General features: G+C 38.1%; 10 protein-coding genes across 10 annotated transcripts; 5 read left to right on the forward strand and 5 right to left on the reverse strand.

The window, feature by feature from the left end:
• Nucleotides 1-98: 98 nt before the first annotated feature.
• Nucleotides 99-1814, reverse strand: HSP60 (chaperone ATPase HSP60; the record flags this gene model as incomplete). The annotated part of the gene is made up of 1 exon (XM_056229880.1): nucleotides 99-1814. One exon carries the CDS (start codon nucleotides 1812-1814, stop codon nucleotides 99-101), a length of 1716 nt encoding a protein of 571 aa, XP_056083855.1.
• An 834-nt stretch (nucleotides 1815-2648) lies between these two features.
• On the forward strand, nucleotides 2649-4691 carry LCB5 (sphinganine kinase LCB5; the record flags this gene model as incomplete). The annotated part of the gene is made up of 1 exon (XM_056229882.1): nucleotides 2649-4691. One exon carries the CDS (start codon nucleotides 2649-2651, stop codon nucleotides 4689-4691), a length of 2043 nt encoding a protein of 680 aa, XP_056083856.1.
• A 355-nt stretch (nucleotides 4692-5046) lies between these two features.
• On the reverse strand, nucleotides 5047-5697 carry YPT6 (Rab family GTPase YPT6; the record flags this gene model as incomplete). The annotated part of the gene is made up of 1 exon (XM_056229883.1): nucleotides 5047-5697. One exon carries the CDS (start codon nucleotides 5695-5697, stop codon nucleotides 5047-5049), a length of 651 nt encoding a protein of 216 aa, XP_056083857.1.
• Nucleotides 5698-6258: 561 nt separating this feature from the next.
• Nucleotides 6259-6453, reverse strand: TMA7 (Tma7p; the record flags this gene model as incomplete). Its single annotated transcript, XM_056229884.1, has 1 exon — nucleotides 6259-6453. One exon carries the CDS (start codon nucleotides 6451-6453, stop codon nucleotides 6259-6261), a length of 195 nt encoding a protein of 64 aa, XP_056083858.1.
• Nucleotides 6454-7083: 630 nt separating this feature from the next.
• Nucleotides 7084-9606, forward strand: RED1 (Red1p; the record flags this gene model as incomplete). The annotated part of the gene is made up of 1 exon (XM_056229885.1): nucleotides 7084-9606. The coding sequence occupies one exon, from the start codon at nucleotides 7084-7086 to the stop codon at nucleotides 9604-9606; it is 2523 nt and encodes an 840-aa protein (XP_056083859.1).
• A 294-nt stretch (nucleotides 9607-9900) lies between these two features.
• On the forward strand, nucleotides 9901-10104 carry RPS28B (40S ribosomal protein eS28; the record flags this gene model as incomplete). Its single annotated transcript, XM_056229886.1, has 1 exon — nucleotides 9901-10104. One exon carries the CDS (start codon nucleotides 9901-9903, stop codon nucleotides 10102-10104), a length of 204 nt encoding a protein of 67 aa, XP_056083860.1.
• A 1274-nt stretch (nucleotides 10105-11378) lies between these two features.
• Nucleotides 11379-12419, reverse strand: NEJ1 (Nej1p; the record flags this gene model as incomplete). The annotated part of the gene is made up of 1 exon (XM_056229887.1): nucleotides 11379-12419. The coding sequence occupies one exon, from the start codon at nucleotides 12417-12419 to the stop codon at nucleotides 11379-11381; it is 1041 nt and encodes a 346-aa protein (XP_056083861.1).
• Nucleotides 12420-12593: 174 nt separating this feature from the next.
• Nucleotides 12594-14678, reverse strand: PDR8 (Pdr8p; the record flags this gene model as incomplete). The annotated part of the gene is made up of 1 exon (XM_056229888.1): nucleotides 12594-14678. The coding sequence occupies one exon, from the start codon at nucleotides 14676-14678 to the stop codon at nucleotides 12594-12596; it is 2085 nt and encodes a 694-aa protein (XP_056083862.1).
• A 503-nt stretch (nucleotides 14679-15181) lies between these two features.
• Nucleotides 15182-16894, forward strand: BOP2 (Bop2p; the record flags this gene model as incomplete). The annotated part of the gene is made up of 1 exon (XM_056229889.1): nucleotides 15182-16894. One exon carries the CDS (start codon nucleotides 15182-15184, stop codon nucleotides 16892-16894), a length of 1713 nt encoding a protein of 570 aa, XP_056083863.1.
• A 260-nt stretch (nucleotides 16895-17154) lies between these two features.
• On the forward strand, nucleotides 17155-17799 carry SEC22 (SNAP receptor SEC22; the record flags this gene model as incomplete). Its single annotated transcript, XM_056229890.1, has 1 exon — nucleotides 17155-17799. One exon carries the CDS (start codon nucleotides 17155-17157, stop codon nucleotides 17797-17799), a length of 645 nt encoding a protein of 214 aa, XP_056083864.1.
• Nucleotides 17800-17875: the final 76 nt, after the last annotated feature.

Consider the following 17875-nt stretch of genomic DNA (forward strand, 5'->3'; position numbering starts at 1 on the left):
GATTCCTGAAGTATCCACTTTTTTCATATTGTATTTACAGGATAATAAAAAATATTACCATATTTTAACGAAAGATGCGTCCTGGATTAGCACGGTCATTACATCATACCTGGCATACCTGGCATACCACCTGGCATACCTGCAGCAGCGGCAGCAGGTTGTTCTGGTACATCAACGATAGCAACTTCAGTGGTGGCCAATAATGAGGCAACACCAGAAGCATCGACTAAACCGGATCTAACAACTTTGAATGGATCAATGATACCAGTAGCTAGCATATCGGTGTATTCAGACTTGGCGGCGTCGTAACCCTTAGCGAAATCATCACCATATTCATCGATCAATTTGCCAACAATGACCGAACCTTCTTCGCCAGCATTTTCAATGATCTGCTTAGCAGGTCTTGTAATGGCCTTTCTTATGATGTCAACACCCAATTTTTGGTCGAAATTGTCGACGACGACGTCATCCAAAATTCTAGAAGCCTTAACTAAGGCAGTACCACCACCTGGCAATATACCTTCTTCAACTGCAGCTCTGGTAGCGTTCAAAGCATCGTCGTAACGGTCCTTCTTTTCACTAACTTCTACTTCAGATGATCCACCAACTCTAATGACAGCGACACCTCCAGACAGTTTGGCCAAACGTTCTTGCAGCTTTTCCTTTTCATAAGAGTTAGTGGTGGTGATATCGATAGAGCCCTTGATTTGTTCAATTCTCTCTTGAATAGCTTCCTTTGGACCGCTGCCGTTCAAGATAACCGTATCTTCTTTGGTCACGGTGATAGAGTCACAAGAGCCCAAATTTTCTATGGTACATTGCTCTGGCTTTAAATCCAGCTCTTCAGTAAAAACAGTACCACCTGTCAAAACCGCAATGTCACCAATAGTGTTCTTTCTGTTGTCGCCGAAGCCGGGCGCCTTCACGGCACAGACCTTAACTTGGCCTCTTAATTTGTTTAAAATACAAGCAGCAAGGGCTTCGCCATCAATGTCCTCAGCAATGATCAATAAAGGTCTTCTGCTTTGATTGGAAATTTCCAAAGCTGGTAAGATATCTTGAATAGAGGAGATTTTCTTTTCACTTAACAATAACAACGGTTTCTCGAATTCTACTTTGCTCGACTTTGCGTCAGTGATGAAATATGGAGAGATAAAACCACGGTCAAATCTCATACCTTCAGTGACCTCAAGTTCATCTTCCAATGTTCTGCCTTCTCTGATAGTAATGACACCTTCCTTTCCAACCTTTTCCATGGCTGAAGCTAGCAATTTACCAACATGAGAGTCCCCGTTAGCAGAAATGGTTGCGACTTGGGCAATTTCTTCGGATGTAGTGATCTCCTTCTTGTTGGCACTTAAAAATTCAATGACTTTTTCGACAGCAACTTGAGAACCCCTTCTTAAATCCATTGGGTTACAACCAGCAGCGACATTCTTAACAGATTCAGTGAAAATGGCTCTACCTAGAACGGTAGCAGAAGTAGTACCATCACCGGCAGCTTCATTGGTCTTAGAGGCAACTTCTTGTAGTAACTTGGCACCCATGTTTTCAAATCTGTCCTTCAACACGATAGATTTTGCTACAGTAACACCATCTTTGGTGATCTTTGGAGGCCCAAAAGGCTGTTCGATCAAAACATTTCTACCCTTTGGACCCAAAGTGGCGGCAACAGCTTCGGCTAAAGTCTCAACACCTTTAAGGAGTGAGGCTCTTCCTTCCACACCAAACTTCAACTCTTTGTGGGAGGAGTAAGCACGACGCAGTAAAGGTCTTAAAGTAGCACGACTACGGACAACGGATGATCTCAACATCTTGGCAGCTTTTCGTCTATAGTCTTTTCCTATGAAGAATTTCTAATACTCAACAATGAACTGCACGTAAGGACAACCCAACCTTACATAATGGATTCAGAACTTGCTTCTCGTTCGATATATATACATGAATCCTGCTCCGGGCAAAGCGAAAAGAAAAACGGAATCACCCTCCCCATTTTCTTTTCTGGAAAATTCCACGACTTTCGTATAGGGTGACATAGAGGATGGGCGGCTATAGTAGGTCGTCAGAGGTAATAGTTGGGCAGAAATAACCTCCTCGGGCTGTAAATATATTGCACAATTGACAGAAAGGATGGATTAGAGATCAAGAACATATGGGAAGGATGCTAGCTCGGCTTGCTTTTGTAAATGCCTTTGGGTTTCTCTACCAGATGGCTGTGCGGAAGAACATTTACCTGACAGCGCTACTGATTGGCAAAGAACAGGATATATTTTGAAAACGCGGAGTAGATTTCTTATCATTTTTATCTATAGGTTGCTCATTTTCTGTATATGTGTTACTTCTGTTCCACTTTGATTACTTCCCTGTTTTTTCTCTTCTCTTTAGTTGCCACCGTTTTCTTGCAAATTTCATAGTCACATTCGCTAATCAAGGTGTTTTCGGGCTTTGCTAAAGCCTTCGCAAGCGAGGAAGAAAGGGAACTTAGGCTGCGTAAGGCTAGCCCAAGTTTAACAAAAAAATTATAAAGATATAGCCGCAGCCCAGAAGTTGCATTTAAAGGAGGGAGAAGGACTAAATAGATATTTTTGATAGCTTCGTATCAAGAAAACAACAAAAGAACACAAGTAGCCAAATAGCAAACCAAAGAAATGACGTTGAGATCCTCGAAGAGACGTAAGCGGAGATCTCGTCATTCTAGGAACAAGCAAATAACCTCTGCAATTCTAATTGAGGAGGGGATAATGATCAAGTCGAAACCGCCAAGCCCGTATATATACGCAAACAGAATGGCGGACAGACGAAGCAACAGTAGCATAGATAACATTAGCAGAACAAGCTTCCAAAGCAACAGTGATAACAACAGTATTTTCGAAACAGCTTCATTAATTAGTTGTGTTACTTGTTTAAGCGATACTGATACAATAGACAGATCGGAAGCGTCTACAACAGATACAGGTAAAGATGACCTTTCCGGTTATTCCAAACCTCATTATCCATCAGTGAATGGGCAACTCCCAGCAAACACTGTTATACCCTATGGACGTATTCTAGATGCCAGATACATTGAAAAGGAACCCTCACATTATTATGATGCAGCATCATCGCCTAGTTCCCCTTTAAAGAGTTCGATTAGCGGCATCAGTGAACAGGATGACATAGGTGAAGAGGCGCCTTTTCAACCAAAAGAAAGGAAGGGTAGCTCGCTACCACGAAGAAGCAACAGCAGTAGTAGTATCATCTCTTCTAGATCCCCTTCCACAAAACTGGTCGAGGTTATATTCGCAAGGCCAAGAAGGCATGACGTTGTACCCAAGAGGGTTTCACTTTTAATAGACTACAAACCTCATCCTTCACCTCATCTAAACGAAGATGATGACTTGGTTGAAGAAATACTGAAGAGAAGTTATAAAAACACTAGAAAAAACAAGTCCATATTCGTGATCATTAACCCATTTGGCGGTAAAGGCAAGGCCAAAAAGCTGTTCATGACGAAGGCAAAGCCACTATTATTAGCCAGTCGCTGCTCTATAGAAGTTGTCTATACTAAGTATCCTGGGCATGCTATAGAAATTGCACGAGAAATGGATATCGACAAATACGATACTATTGCTTGTGCATCGGGTGATGGCATTCCTCACGAAGTGATAAATGGGTTATACCGGAGGCCTGATCGCGTTAAAGCATTTAACCAACTCGCCATTACAGAAATACCGTGCGGATCAGGTAATGCAATGAGTGTATCATGCCACTGGACAAACAATCCCTCGTATTCAACATTATGTTTGATAAAGTCGGTGGAGACGAAAATCGATTTAATGTGTTGCTCACAGCCATCTTATGCAAGAGAACACCCAAAGTTGTCATTCCTAAGTCAAACATATGGTCTCATTGCAGAAACTGACATAAACACAGAGTTTATTAGATGGATGGGGCCTGCAAGATTTGAACTGGGTGTGGCATTTAATATTCTACAGAAAAAAAGATATCCTTGTGAAATATATGTGAAGTATGCCGCCAAATCGAAAAATGAATTGAAAACTCACTATTTGGAACACAAGACAAAAGGCTCATTAGAGTTCCAACATATCGCCATGAACAAACATAACGAGGACTGTAATAACTATAATTACAATTACAATAGTGAATACCAGGCCGAAAACGGAGACGAAGATGAGGGCGAGTTTGAGGGAGAGGAGGATGATCACCCTACCTTTTATGACTCTGCCGATCCTATTGCCGATCAAATCAAAGAAGAAGATTTCAAAGTAAAATACCCATTGGATGAAGGTGTCCCTTGCGATTGGGAGAGGTTGGACCCCAATATATCAAACAATTTAGGTATATTCTATACGGGTAAAATGCCCTATGTGGCCGCTGACACTAAGTTTTTTCCGGCAGCACTTCCCTCAGACGGCACTATGGATATGGTTATTACTGATGCAAGAACGTCGTTAACTAGAATGGCTCCAATCTTGCTGGGGCTAGATAAAGGTTCTCATGTTTTGCAACCGGAAGTTCTACACTCTAAAATTCTTGCATACAAGATAGTTCCGAAACTGACTAATGGTTTGTTCTCTGTTGATGGTGAGAAATTTCCTTTGGAACCTTTGCAAGTGGAAATTATGCCACGTTTATGCAAGACGCTACTGAGAAATGGCCGCTATGTGGACACAGATTTCGATTCTATGTGACAGATTTTGATAGTTTCTTCCTTCATATTGAAGATTTGACTAACATTAGGATAAGTCATTCCTATTTTTTTTTTTTTTTTTTTAAATCGTTGTTTGATAACTTTATACACTCCATATTTCTTTATAAAAAGTTTTAATACCATTCTTTAATACAATCGTGCTTATTGAGAACATACCTCTATACGTCTGATTGTTGATACATTATGATTATGATTATAATCATGATTATAATTATTATTATTATTATTATTACTATTATTATTCTCAGTACAACTATTATGTGGTGGTAGCTCACTAAAAAATATAACGCATAAAGATCTCTCCTTATGCCCGATAGAACTGAAAAATTAAAAGTTCAACACTGGCAACTGGTTTGTTCTTGCTCTTCTGTTGTGGAAATATCAATAACACCGGGCTTATTTTGATTTCCGCTTGTATTCGCATTCTCCCCATCCAATGGAGTTGATTCGCTGTTTTGGAATTCAGGTAGCGATTTAGCAATCCTTTTGAAAAGGGTCTTAACATTATAGCCTGCCTTTGTGGACGTTTCCATGAAAATTTTAGCACCCAATAACTTAGCTTTTTTCTCTCCTTCTTCGGTGGAGATTTGCCTTTCATCTGATAGATCACTTTTATTACCGACAATACACAATATTACATTTTCTTCCCCCCTTTCATTTTTAACATCCTCTATCCATTTATCAATATATTCGAACGATTTTCTTTTAGTAATGTCATAAACGATAATAGCAACTCTTGAATCTCTGATATATGAAGGTATTAACGATCTAAACCTCTCTTGACCTGCCGTATCCCATAACTGTAGTCTAATTGTTTTGTCATCCAAATACATGGTTTTGGAAAGAAAGTCTATACCGATGGTGGCCTGATAATGGTCATCGAATGTATCATACATAAATCTAGTGATCAGAGATGTTTTTCCAACACCCTGTTCTCCCAAGAAAACAATCTTGTACTTGGTCAACGATTTCCCGGATCTGCTCATCTTTTACCTATTCGCTACTTTGACTGTTCACTCACTAGCTTCAGTGGCTTCTATTTGCACTGCTCTGTAGGTTCAATTGAGTTCTATTTACGTCATACAAACAAGTATTACGTGAGAAGCGTCTTCCTCCACTAATTACAGTATGTTGAAGGCGGGAATACCCGGAAAAAATCCCTGCCATTTTAGCTAAAAATGAATACCCGAGCACTCGCAATTGAAGCCTTCTTCCCTCACTCATAAGACGTCCGCCGAAATTAGAATGATTCCCCTTCCAATCTAATAATCTAGGCATTGCACCCTTACGTCTATCGCTTTGTTGTTTGCACGCAAGATGAGCTTATTAATCACTAACAACTTCCATTTCTCCGAAGTGGACGAGAGAAGCATTGGCGATACTAAAGTTCCAGAGGCTGTTAGCTATCACACCTGAAGCATCCTTGCTGCGATTGTAAATACACCAGAAAATGTGACATGATTTGTAAACGGCTCATCTTAGACACTATATATTTACTTAGAGAAAACTAAAAAAAGTAATATATACTTGACTTTTATACAAGCCTCTTATTTCTTACCAGATTTCTTGATACCACCACCGACTAAAGGCTTACCACTTTTCATATTAGCCATCAAAGCTTTCTTGGCAGCAGCATCGGCCTTTTGCTTTTCTTTAAAAGCAAGATCTTCAGGATCGACATCCTGTTGTTGCTTCTTCTTTTGCTTTAAAGGCTTCATTTTACCACCTTGACGACCAGACATTATTGCTTTTGAATTTGTTGGCTGCTATTCTGGTTTCCGAATCAACTCTATAGAAAGTAGTTCATTATGAGTTTATAATCTGAAATTTTTTCTTTTTTTTGCCATTTTCGTGGCGGGAAAACTTCCAGAATTAAAGATTACAATACAACTATAAATTGTCTCAGAACAAAATGAAGAAATTGACAAAGGGGTCAGAACCGCTCTTATAAGACAGCAAATTCGATCACAGCTTATTTGCAGTGGGAGAAAGTATGAGCGACTGAAACTTGTATTTTTACAGAAGAGTATGCAATAAAATTCCAAGCGTACGTTTTGGGTTAAAACAACACGGAAAGTTCAGCCAACCTGCTACTGATTTTTGGCCCTATGTTCCACTTAATTACGAGACTTAAAAAGAAAGACCACTATATTATTGACAGGAACTCATCGTGCGACTGCCTTTCCGACGTCAAAAACGATGAACAATTATTTTAAAGGGTTCAGCGGCTAAATAAAAAAATATGATTTCATAGCATGATAAGATGTAATAAATCGATTTATCTGTTGACTGGAGGGGAGAAATAGAGAACGAAGTAAGAGGATATCAAGAGGTGAGGACCATAAAAGCAAAGCAAGCGCGGCGATAAAAGTATGGAGGGCTTGAAGAAAAAGATTTTTGGTGTATGCCTGAAAAACGAATTAGCAGAGGACAGGTATGAGACGAAAGGAATACATTATACTTTGATAACTGCGGAAGCTTCTAAACAACTGGAAGAATTTCTCAGCTCACTACTAATAAAAAGAGAGATAATTCAAAATTTTGAGCTGTTATTTCACATCGTCAATCTTGCCGTTAAGATTACGGATGCAAATCTCCCCAATAATAATATTTGGCATTCAATTTTAAGATTAAAGTTTTCATCTGAAATTAAGGTAGTTGAGGATTGTAAAGTTTTGAATTATTTGGTCGAGATTGGAATCGCAATAGAGAATCCAATTAGTTGGAAATGCCTGGCTGTTGTCTGCAGCATCCTGGGCAGTGTTCCTCGATCCAAAATGGTTATAACCAAGTTAATTGAAGTTGAGTTTGCGGAAAAAATTGGTCAGCTATTTGATAACATCCATGATTTGCAACAAGGTAATTTTTTAATGGAAATCCTCTCAAACTGTTTTGTCAAAAGTGCTTTGAATGGCAAAAAAGTTGAAAGGATACCACAGATATGGCAAACTAGGTCCAAAAACAAGTCTTTTTTTGAAAATAAATCCTATCCTTTTAGGTGCAAAAACGGGAACTCGAAAACCTGCGAGTTTCTTTGCAATAATTTCATGTCAACTTTGTCTTCCACGGGAATTTTAAAACAGGTTTCGTATAGTGGCTCGGATTCATTGAAAAACATCCGTATGTTCAAGAAAAAAGAAGAGTGCGGCAATAGTACTTACTTCATTCAATGCATCTATAATAAAATTTATCTTTGGTTAGACGAAAAAGGCCTTCTGGAATTTGAGAGGAAAAACGTTAGGATTATCAAAAACTTGAAAAATAAGATTCAAATCAGATTAAAACTTCCCTTTCATGAGTGTGCAAACACAACCGCTGATGATATAGCAATCCTTTTTAACAAAACAAGAGGATTTCAACTAGAGTTTGAAAATGAAAAATCGGGTGAGTTGTTTTTCCTAAATGTTAACAATGTACCCAAAATAAGTGAAGTACAAAACTTTTTGGTGTTAGACTATATTGAAGAAGAGCCAGAAGATGAAGATGAAGAGGAAGAGCAAAGCGGGAAACCAGGTGAGCAGATAGAAGGTGAGGATGATGAATCTCTCGATGAATTATCCACTTCCATGTCATACCCGATAAAATCATCATTTCCTAACAACCGTAGCGAAAAGGTTCAGCTAGCCACTCCTGACCGTTCTATTTCTATAAGATCTGATGAGTGGGATCTAAAGTCGAATACTGAAGACGAAGGAGGCGATGTTGCTCTCCCAGATGTCAAAATAAGCACCGCCAAAGAGATAAAGAAGCAAAGCGGTTGTGTCCATATTGACTCAGAAGATCATTCACCAATAGTATCCGCTCAAATAAGGAAAATGAGAAGAGAGTCTACGAAGACGCTAGAAATTTTAAGGCAGGAGTTTGAGGATAAAGAAGTACGAAACCAAAAAGACTTGCCCGAGCAGGTACAATCGCCATTTTCGAATACTTCCTCTATTATTGTTGGTGAATCAAGCATTATAAAGCGTAAAGAAAAGTTTGATATTGACCAAAAAGTGATTGAAACCGCAAAGTTAACATCAAATGCTTCCATTAAAAAAAGAGATATCAATATTCTTGACACTATATTTGGACAACCTCAGCCTAAGAAGCCAAAAAAATTCCACAGAAAGGATAAGAAGCAACAAAAAACGCTAACAAATTTCAAGCCCATTATTGACGTACCTTCGCAAGATAAACGAATTCTTAGATCAAATGCCCCAAGCAAACCTAAACCCATAAAAATAAGCAAGCTTCGTACCCTTAGAAATGTAAAAGAAGGAAAATTGAATGAACCCAATGCCGAAGCTGCCACACATAATGATCACACAGTGCACACAAGCAGCGATGTAACAGTAAGTGGCATAACTAAAAAAAAAGATAAAGCTATCAATGAAGAGCATGGTAAACTTCAGGAAAAGTGCTCTCTGGATGTCAATGTTGGTAAGGATATTATCAAAAATGATACTAAAATATCGCATGAATCAAAAGACAACGAAACGTTTATCAATTCCAGTGTAATAGAAAATCATACGCCACCGAATAAAGATTGCAACATTACAAATATTTTGGAATCCACTACAGTTGTCGGCCTATTTTCACCGCAGGAATCCTCTGCTCCTGGCCAGAATTCGTTTACAAATAAACTACAAGAACAAATTTATAGTTCAATCAATCATTTTTCCAACGAATTGGTGAGAAAAATTTCAATAATAAATCAAGAGTTAAATACCAAAATCTTGAAAGAGTTATCGGAAAAATATCAAAAATTATTCTCTGAATTACAAGATAGTTTCCAGAATGATACCAATGAGATGCTCAAATTCATGGGAGAAATTAAAGACATGATTAATCTCCCTGAAGATCAGTTAATTCACGCTATTAGGACCAGGAAATTTAACAGTAATGAGAAGTAAGTAATATACATATTCTCTAATTCAAAATTAGCTAATGAATGTAATCCATATGTTCCCAATATGCTCCACTTTTTTTTCTTTCTATAATATGAAGCCACATCTACCTTTTAGAAAGCCAAATTTCGTAAAACATGATCACGCAACTTTTTTGACATTTTTTTTTTTCACCCGTTCTCGAAAAAGTTGAACTTTTTTCCTCCGTCAGCATTTCTACTCTTTCTTCATTGATTATTTTTCAGATTTCTATAATTCTCAGCTAACAGAAAGAAGCAAGACAAAAAAAGATCAGCAAAAATGGATTCCAAGACCCCAGTCACCCTAGCTAAAGTCATCAAAGTTTTAGGCCGTACCGGTTCTCGTGGTGGTGTTACCCAAGTTCGTGTTGAATTCTTGGAAGACACTTCCCGTACCATTGTCAGAAACGTCAAGGGTCCAGTTAGAGAAAACGATATTTTGGTCTTGATGGAATCTGAACGTGAAGCTCGTCGTTTGCGTTAAAATATCTTAAAAAAACTACAAAATCAATACTTTTCAAGTGTCGATCTTTTTTTTTCTATATTTCCAAACAACAAGTTATCTTCTAATATGCCTCAAAAAAGGAGGTAAGAATAATTATTTTCATTGAGTTCCTTAGTTATGAATCGATTGCAAATAATATAAACGTCGGTAAGGATATCAAAACAATCGAAAGAAGAAACAGAAAGCTGCGAGTGTTTATACTTTGGTCGGTTTTTTTTATACGGTGGATTCACACAACTCCTCTATTAATTTTAATGGATTCTTAAGCAAGAAATGTCCTAGTAGCGAAAAACAAAGAACGAATGCGTTTAGAGATGCTCAATGATATCAATTAGAGAGTTTTCAGAAAATGAATTAAATGATTGAAGTCACTTAATTTTTGTGGTTTTCTGGAAATGGGTTAAGCGTTACAACCCACCATAATGGATGAGATATCTAACACGAGTTACTGTTTGAGCTACCGAGAGTATTTACTGGGCTTCAAGAATTAATTAATTGGAGGCCAACCTGCGTGGCCTGGACAGAATGAAATCGACAAGAAGTTTCTTGCTATGACTTTTTTGATAAACATACCGATACATACAATTTAAATATTAGATTCATGTACTCACTCAATATTATAATTTACTTACTTCTCACAAAACCTAAGTCCAAGGATAGTCTTCAAGTATTGCAGATTTCATAAATAGTGCTAGGGTGCTGAAAAAGTAGACTGTTAAACCCATACATTAAATCATATATATATATATTCTCGGTGTGTTTTTCGCTGTTGTATGTTTTGAGTTGATTTTGCGCCAGCAATTAGGGCTGACGTCAAAAGTTTCATTTATCCTGCAAGACTACTCTGGGCGGCTATTTTTCCACGGGAGGCTATTGGCCACTCATACAATGGCGGAAAATTACTTTGGGATCAAAGATATCTCTAGACTCGCAATTTGTTCGTCACAGCCCGCGATTATATTCAGCTGAAAGAAACGAATAAGTTTAATACAACCCCTAATCACAGTCCCCTAAATGTGTAAACTTGTATTATGTATGAACTCTTAGTAAATGTCCGTTGCCAATGATAGACAAAACATTTTTTTGAATTGTCCTTTTGTCCTCGCTAGTTGTACAATTAATTTCTTATTTCCTGCCAAGTTTCTATTCTTTGCACAACGTGCTTATCCAAGTTAAGAAAGCGCTGGCTGGTGGGTTTCCAGAAGAAATGATCAAAAAGAGGTGTAATGCTAATCTCCGCCAATCAGTTGATCTCAGTTTTTGTTTTTAATTTTGATCTTCCCAAATTTTCTTTTCTTTCGAGGGTAATCTTCCACTGAAGAAGAAGTTGAAGGCGTAGTTGAAACCGAGTTTGTCCTTTCCGGGGGTGTAGACTCGGATCCAGAAATATTTCCTACATCAGGTAGCAACTTAGCACTTTTTTTTGTAATGCTTGCCTTGGAGCTCACCTCAGATTTAACACTGGGGTGACTATTTGACTGGGCTGTTTTTATAGGCTTTACTTGCAACTCAAAATCATCATCATAAACTTTATTTATTGCGGGAAATACAACACGTTCTTTATATTCTTCAGGCTGAGATACGACAGGTATTTTCTCCTGCAGGGATAATAGAACTTTTAATGAATCTATCAACGAGTTCTGGAGGTAAATGTTCCCTTTATTGAATAGATTTTTTGCTATATCATTCTCTGTGCTTGGCTGTAAAGATTCATAATTCTTAGAATTTTCAGGAGCCCACTGGCTAATAATTTTTTTTCCGCCATCTAGATCATTGACTGATCTTAAGAGAAAATCTAGACATTTTTGCTTTTCGTTTAGAACATCCCGTTGGATATTTTGGTATTGGGCGGAAACATTTACCAATCTTAATAACACTGAGCTTAAATCCTGCAAGATCGTAAAGCAGGTTTCATGAGTAACATGAGTAGGCTCACTATTCATAGAAACTGTAAGTTTCGCAGATACCTTGAAACTGAATTTCAAATTTGAATCCACTAATTTGAACTGGCTAATTTTTTTGGGAGACTGTAGAATATCCATTAATTTTAGTTTAATTTGGTTCGACGATGTATTATCTGTGAAACCTTGATTTTGACATTGCTGGATTAGTTGCGTTTGAGTGAGTTCGAAGACATGGGGGACGAAATCGTTTAACGAAACTAAGACAACCGTAAAAATGATGGTTGAAGATGAGATGGGTAAAAACGTTACCAAATGATTTTCCTCACCATCGACATTTCCCACAAACCATTCTGAATGGTTTAGTTGCTGTCGTACGGGTTCAGGATTCATTATCGATACGTAATCTTGAGGGAGGAAGCAAGCTTTTGAAAACGGCTGCTGTTAAAAGTAGCCATCCTTTTAGGTAATGTTGTCTCGTTTTTGCACGCTTCCCGAATATATGATTCCAACCCTATTTGGGACGAAAAAAGCATGTAGAAAATTACATCACTTTTACACATATGATTACAAATCAAAATGGTATTGTCTATAAAATTCCTTTTTGTCAATAAACCAGAGATCTTCGGAAATATTTTTGAAAGTTTTCCAAACATCATTGATAAAATCCTCAATCATGAGATCACTAAACTGTTTCATGTTAATACCCTTTTTCAACCAAAATCTTTCAGTTTCTATTCTTGCCTGTGAGGCTTTATCAAACAAGACTCTACTTACCCGTTCAAACGCCAAGGTTGAAGTTAATTGATAGAAATTGGAAACAGCTCCAAAGAGCCGTTTGTTTCTTTCGGTAGAAGTAAATAAATTATCGATAATCTCGTAAAATTTAATTATTGTGCCCGAAAATGACAAGAATTTATCAGTTCTGACGTCAAATCCTATTAGCATTTCATCGAAGTTTTCTTCTTCATACTTAATAAATTGGATTTTCTCTCCCGTGTCAAGATCAATGAGGAAAAGAAACCCTTTCTCCCTGAAAATTAACCTATGGAAGGCTAAGCCATAAACCTGCGATATTATCCGTATTAAAAGGGGATTGATTAAGACAATTGATAGCTTTAATCCTTCAGATAAAGCGTCTTCTTGCTTGTTGATAGATTTCTCAAAATTAAATAAAATTGTATTAACACAAACCGATATTGATATCAGGAGATACTGAACCATTCTGTTCTTATCTATGATTTTACTATGTTGAGTAATGACCATTTGAATATTGGATATGCTAGCAACCATACTCAGAGCTCTTGACAGTATTAATATATCAAACGGATCAATGTCTGAGTAGTAAGCTAGATTCGTATAATGCTCGATGGGCGAAAAATTGGATTGAATGAATTCAATCAATCTCAATGAAAGAGCGGAAATTTTCTCATTCATTTCTCTTTTATGAATCTCACGAGTAACAAATCGAGACACCTTTAAAAATTCGTGCATCAACTTCATACTCTTGGAGTCTATGCCTGGTAATTCATAATCATGTGCGACAAATGTATTCAAGTCTAAAACGTCATCAGAAATATACGGGGGTTTTCCTACATCATATGAACATGAAACATCAAGGAATAAGGTCCAAAACCATATATATTTCAAGTTTTTCCTGACCTCCTGCTTTTCGTTCAGGTACCACTTGTCAATATCGTTCAAACCCAAACTGATGCACGCCTGGCATAACTCACCGATCAAATCAATACCCTGAGTAGCATCCCACACACCGTCTGTGCAATTAATCATTATACTGATATAAGACAACAAAAAAAATTGTAGTCTTTCGATGAAGTTTGAGCTGGACGATGACAAGGATGCCGCAGTTAAACCATGGATGAAATGATTTACTGAAGATGGGACATTTTGATTATAGTATTCCAGGCAGAGGATTTGCAGTATAATGCCAAGATTATATTTATCTTTTGGGTCGTCTGTCGGATTGAGGAGAACAATGAGATCATCGTTAGTGGTATCTCTAATGAAGATTTTGTTTAAAAGGGGCAGAATATCATCCTTGTTGACAATACGCAATAAATCAAACAGCGAACTATTGAAAAAAGAATCAACACAACTTTTCAGTTCGGTAAAAGTGGGCAAATCAGGGGTAATACAAGTCTCGTTGAGCCGGGGTTTATGGCATTCGGAAAGTGGTTTCAAGATTGCCCACAAATTCTGGAATTCTGTTTGAAATTTATTTGGTTCGAACAAAGATAACGTTTTCCAGGAAGTGGGGCCAAATACATACATCGAGCCATTCTCGCCCAAAACTGGAGTACGAAGTAGCCATAGCGGATTATCTGGACTTCTGCGAGGGACCGGTTCAGCATCATCGTTATCGTTTTCCTTCAATAGGCTTTGTAAATTTTGAATTTTCTGAACCAATGTAACGTTAGGCATCTGGCCGAACAATTCCGTATTAGATAAGGGATAGTTGAACTCTTCGGTATATATGCATTGTGGCAATTTTCTGAGCACGCATTGCTGGCACATGGGCCTGACCTGATTGCATTTCAGTTTCCTCTTTCTACAAAATGCGCATGATTTGATGATCTTTCTTCTCTTGCCCTTGGTACCACCGGTAACAGACTCTCGAGTAGTAGGCAACATATGGATATGCAATCCATCTATGTCGACAATTAAGTGCCGTTTACCTCTTCCTTTTATTCTTACTACAGCCACGTATTTTTCTAGGTCCCATTGATCTTTCAAGAATTTTGCCAACGCGTCAGGGCGCTCTGCACCCTATAGGAGCATATTTGAAGTACGTGAAGTACTGACCCCATTACCAGTGCCCACGCCAAATACTGTTAACGCCTTTACGTGGTTGCTAAGTCATTATTGGATCCTCCAACAAATAACCCACTGCCGTCTTTCACGCATATGCCCAATAGGCGTTGTGACAGGTATCTCCTCACTGGCGAAGAAACCCTTAATTTTTCAGCCGTCCGTTATTTTATTTGGCTGATTATTTTTTTATAAATAGATTCAAATGAGTAATGAGCTGATAATTTGCTCTGGTAGTCTATACAGAATCTGGACAACCTCTAAGTTGTGAGTATCGAATACTATATATTTTTTAGGAAAAGACAAAAAGACAAGAAATATACAAAATGGTCGCTGTTTTATCGTATTTGCCCACCGAACTTGTCGAAAGGATTTTTGAGTTCACTGTGGCGGAAACAAACTCCCAAGACTGGCTGCACAATCTGGTGACCTTGATTGACTTTGCTGTCTCCTCGAAGGGTGGAGGCGCTATAATAGAAAAATTTCTGACGAATTACGTCAGGAAGAATCTGGTGGTTTTGGATCTCACTTGCGAGACTACACGAAACTCAATTTTGCAGTTGAAGTATCGGTTCCTTAGAAGACTGTTACTGTACATTGACATGGACACACAGTACATAAGGCCTGCTGATTTGGATGCCAAAGTTAGCGAGACTCAAAATTCAGAGATTGAGAAACTCATAGTTGTATTTGATGAATCTTCCGATCTGACATGTATCGACACATTTTTTCCGTTGGCCAGCTCTACTTTGAAAATAATCGAGTTCGTATTCTGTGTCCATGATTCAAACAGCTCCTTTTATCCGCCCTTGGAAAGATTGCATGCTGCGAATATCGTGTCGGAAGTTGATATCAACACATTATACTTGGATTTTCTGGATTCGAATATCTATTCAGGCCAGAATTTCTTTGGAATTCTTGATCCTAACGTTTTCCAACTGATAAATAAGGATTACCGAAATTTCTTTTCCAAGACTAACCAAGAGGGGAACAGAAGACCCCCTATTTGTAAGAAGGTTTGTTTCCCGTTCGTGGAGAAGTTGAATTTGGATTACATGGCCCTCGATTCATTCTTTAATTCGATACTGCGTAAGCTAACTACGAGGATAAGAAAATTCGAAAGAAACAACGGGTTTGACGTGAATAAAAATTTGAATTTGAATTCTACAACGACAGTGCCAACTCTAATTATCAAGTCGATCTTGCAACATTTTTTCAACAATTTCCGCATCAATTTCCCCAATTTGATTACTTTGAATTTTATCAAGACATCCACTTACCCAAACAGTAGTAAGGTAACCCAGTGTTGCAACTTTATAGATTTATCATCATACGTGCTGAACAAGTGCTTAAGCGAAAATATCTCGATAAATTTTCTTTTCCAACTGCATTCTTTGAAAAATTGGAAAGTACCCAAGATTAAAGAATTCACTGGACACAAGTTCAAGTATGACGAAACAACGTTATCAGGTTCACCGGAAAGATATATTAAATCATTGAGGGGGAACATCAAAATTTTGCAAGAAATGGCAATCAACGAAACCAATGATGGTGCTTGCTACTTTAGAGTGAAGTTGATACCTGAAGGGGTGGAAAAAACTCAAATAATCAATTGGATCCCTTACACTTCTTCATTCAACGACGACACCGCCCGACAAGGCCATCATCTGAAAAGGCCAATGATTTGCTTGAAAAATAATTCGTTAAAATCGCTTACCATCAAGACCATACGTATCGAAAAATGTTCCCCCATTCGAATCCAGGGATTTTATTTGCCGAATCTAAAGGAATTGTTCATAAACAATTCCATTTGCGAAACCACTCAAGAGCAAAAACAGGCCATAAATGATATGAGCTGCATAGAGTTCACATCATGGAACGAATTACCACAATGCGAGAAACTAACTTTTGCCCAAATGGAGAATGACTCAAATTACGTCCTTAACATCGGTAACCTTCGGGACCACCTACCAAATTTAAGCTTCCGGGAGAGTTTCCCCACTTTCTTCGATGAAAGACAGAAGTTTGTCGTAGTGTGAAGTTCTTCAACTCTACGTTGTGCTTGCATATATAATTTCATAAATTATCGAGTATTCGTCAATCTGTCCGGAAAGAGATGGCATAAACGAAAGATTTTTGGCACCGAATCCTCAACGCTTTTGTTTTCACTTTCGGTCTTTTTCCATCAAAAAATAAACAAATTAAATAAGATGATATAAAATATATCTACAGGCTAACGTTTTTCCAAATAAATGGAATTCTCATATCCGTACCCTCTTACAAACACAATCGAATAGGGATGATAAAATCAACGCTGATCTACAGAGAAGATGGACTGCCTCTCTGTACGTCTGTGGACAACGAAAATGACCCTTCGTTGTTCGAACAAAAGCAAAAAGTGAAAATCGTGGTCTCTAGAATGACGCCCCAATCTGCCACGGAGGCCACACTAGAAAGCGGTTCTTTTGAAATCCATTATTTGAAGAAATCCATGGTCTACTATTTTGTCATTTGCGAGTCTGGATACCCAAGAAACCTGGCATTCTCATACCTTAACGATATAGCGCAAGAATTCGAACACTCCTTTGCTAACGAGTATCCTAAACCCACCGTCAGACCGTACCAGTTCGTAAATTTTGACAACTTCCTCCAAATGACCAAGAAATCATACAGTGACAAGAAAGTCCAGGACAACTTGGACCAGCTAAACCAAGAGTTGGTAGGTGTCAAGCAAATCATGTCCAAAAACATCGAAGATCTGCTTTACAGAGGGGATTCTCTCGATAAAATGAGCGACATGAGTTCCTCTCTGAAAGAAACGTCCAAAAGGTACAGAAAGTCCGCCCAAAAGATCAATTTTGATCTCTTGATCAGTCAGTACGCCCCCATCGTGATTGTAGCCTTTTTCATCGTCTTCCTCTTCTGGTGGATATTCCTCAAGTAGGTGCTGCCCCATCATCCCACATCTACACGAAGCCCGACCAACCCTGCCAAGTATATAGCATTATCTAATTCAATAG

The sequence above is a fragment of the Saccharomyces kudriavzevii genome (assembly GCF_947243775.1).
Source record: "Saccharomyces kudriavzevii IFO 1802 strain IFO1802 genome assembly, chromosome: 12".
Taxonomy (NCBI): Eukaryota; Fungi; Ascomycota; class Saccharomycetes; order Saccharomycetales; family Saccharomycetaceae; genus Saccharomyces; species Saccharomyces kudriavzevii.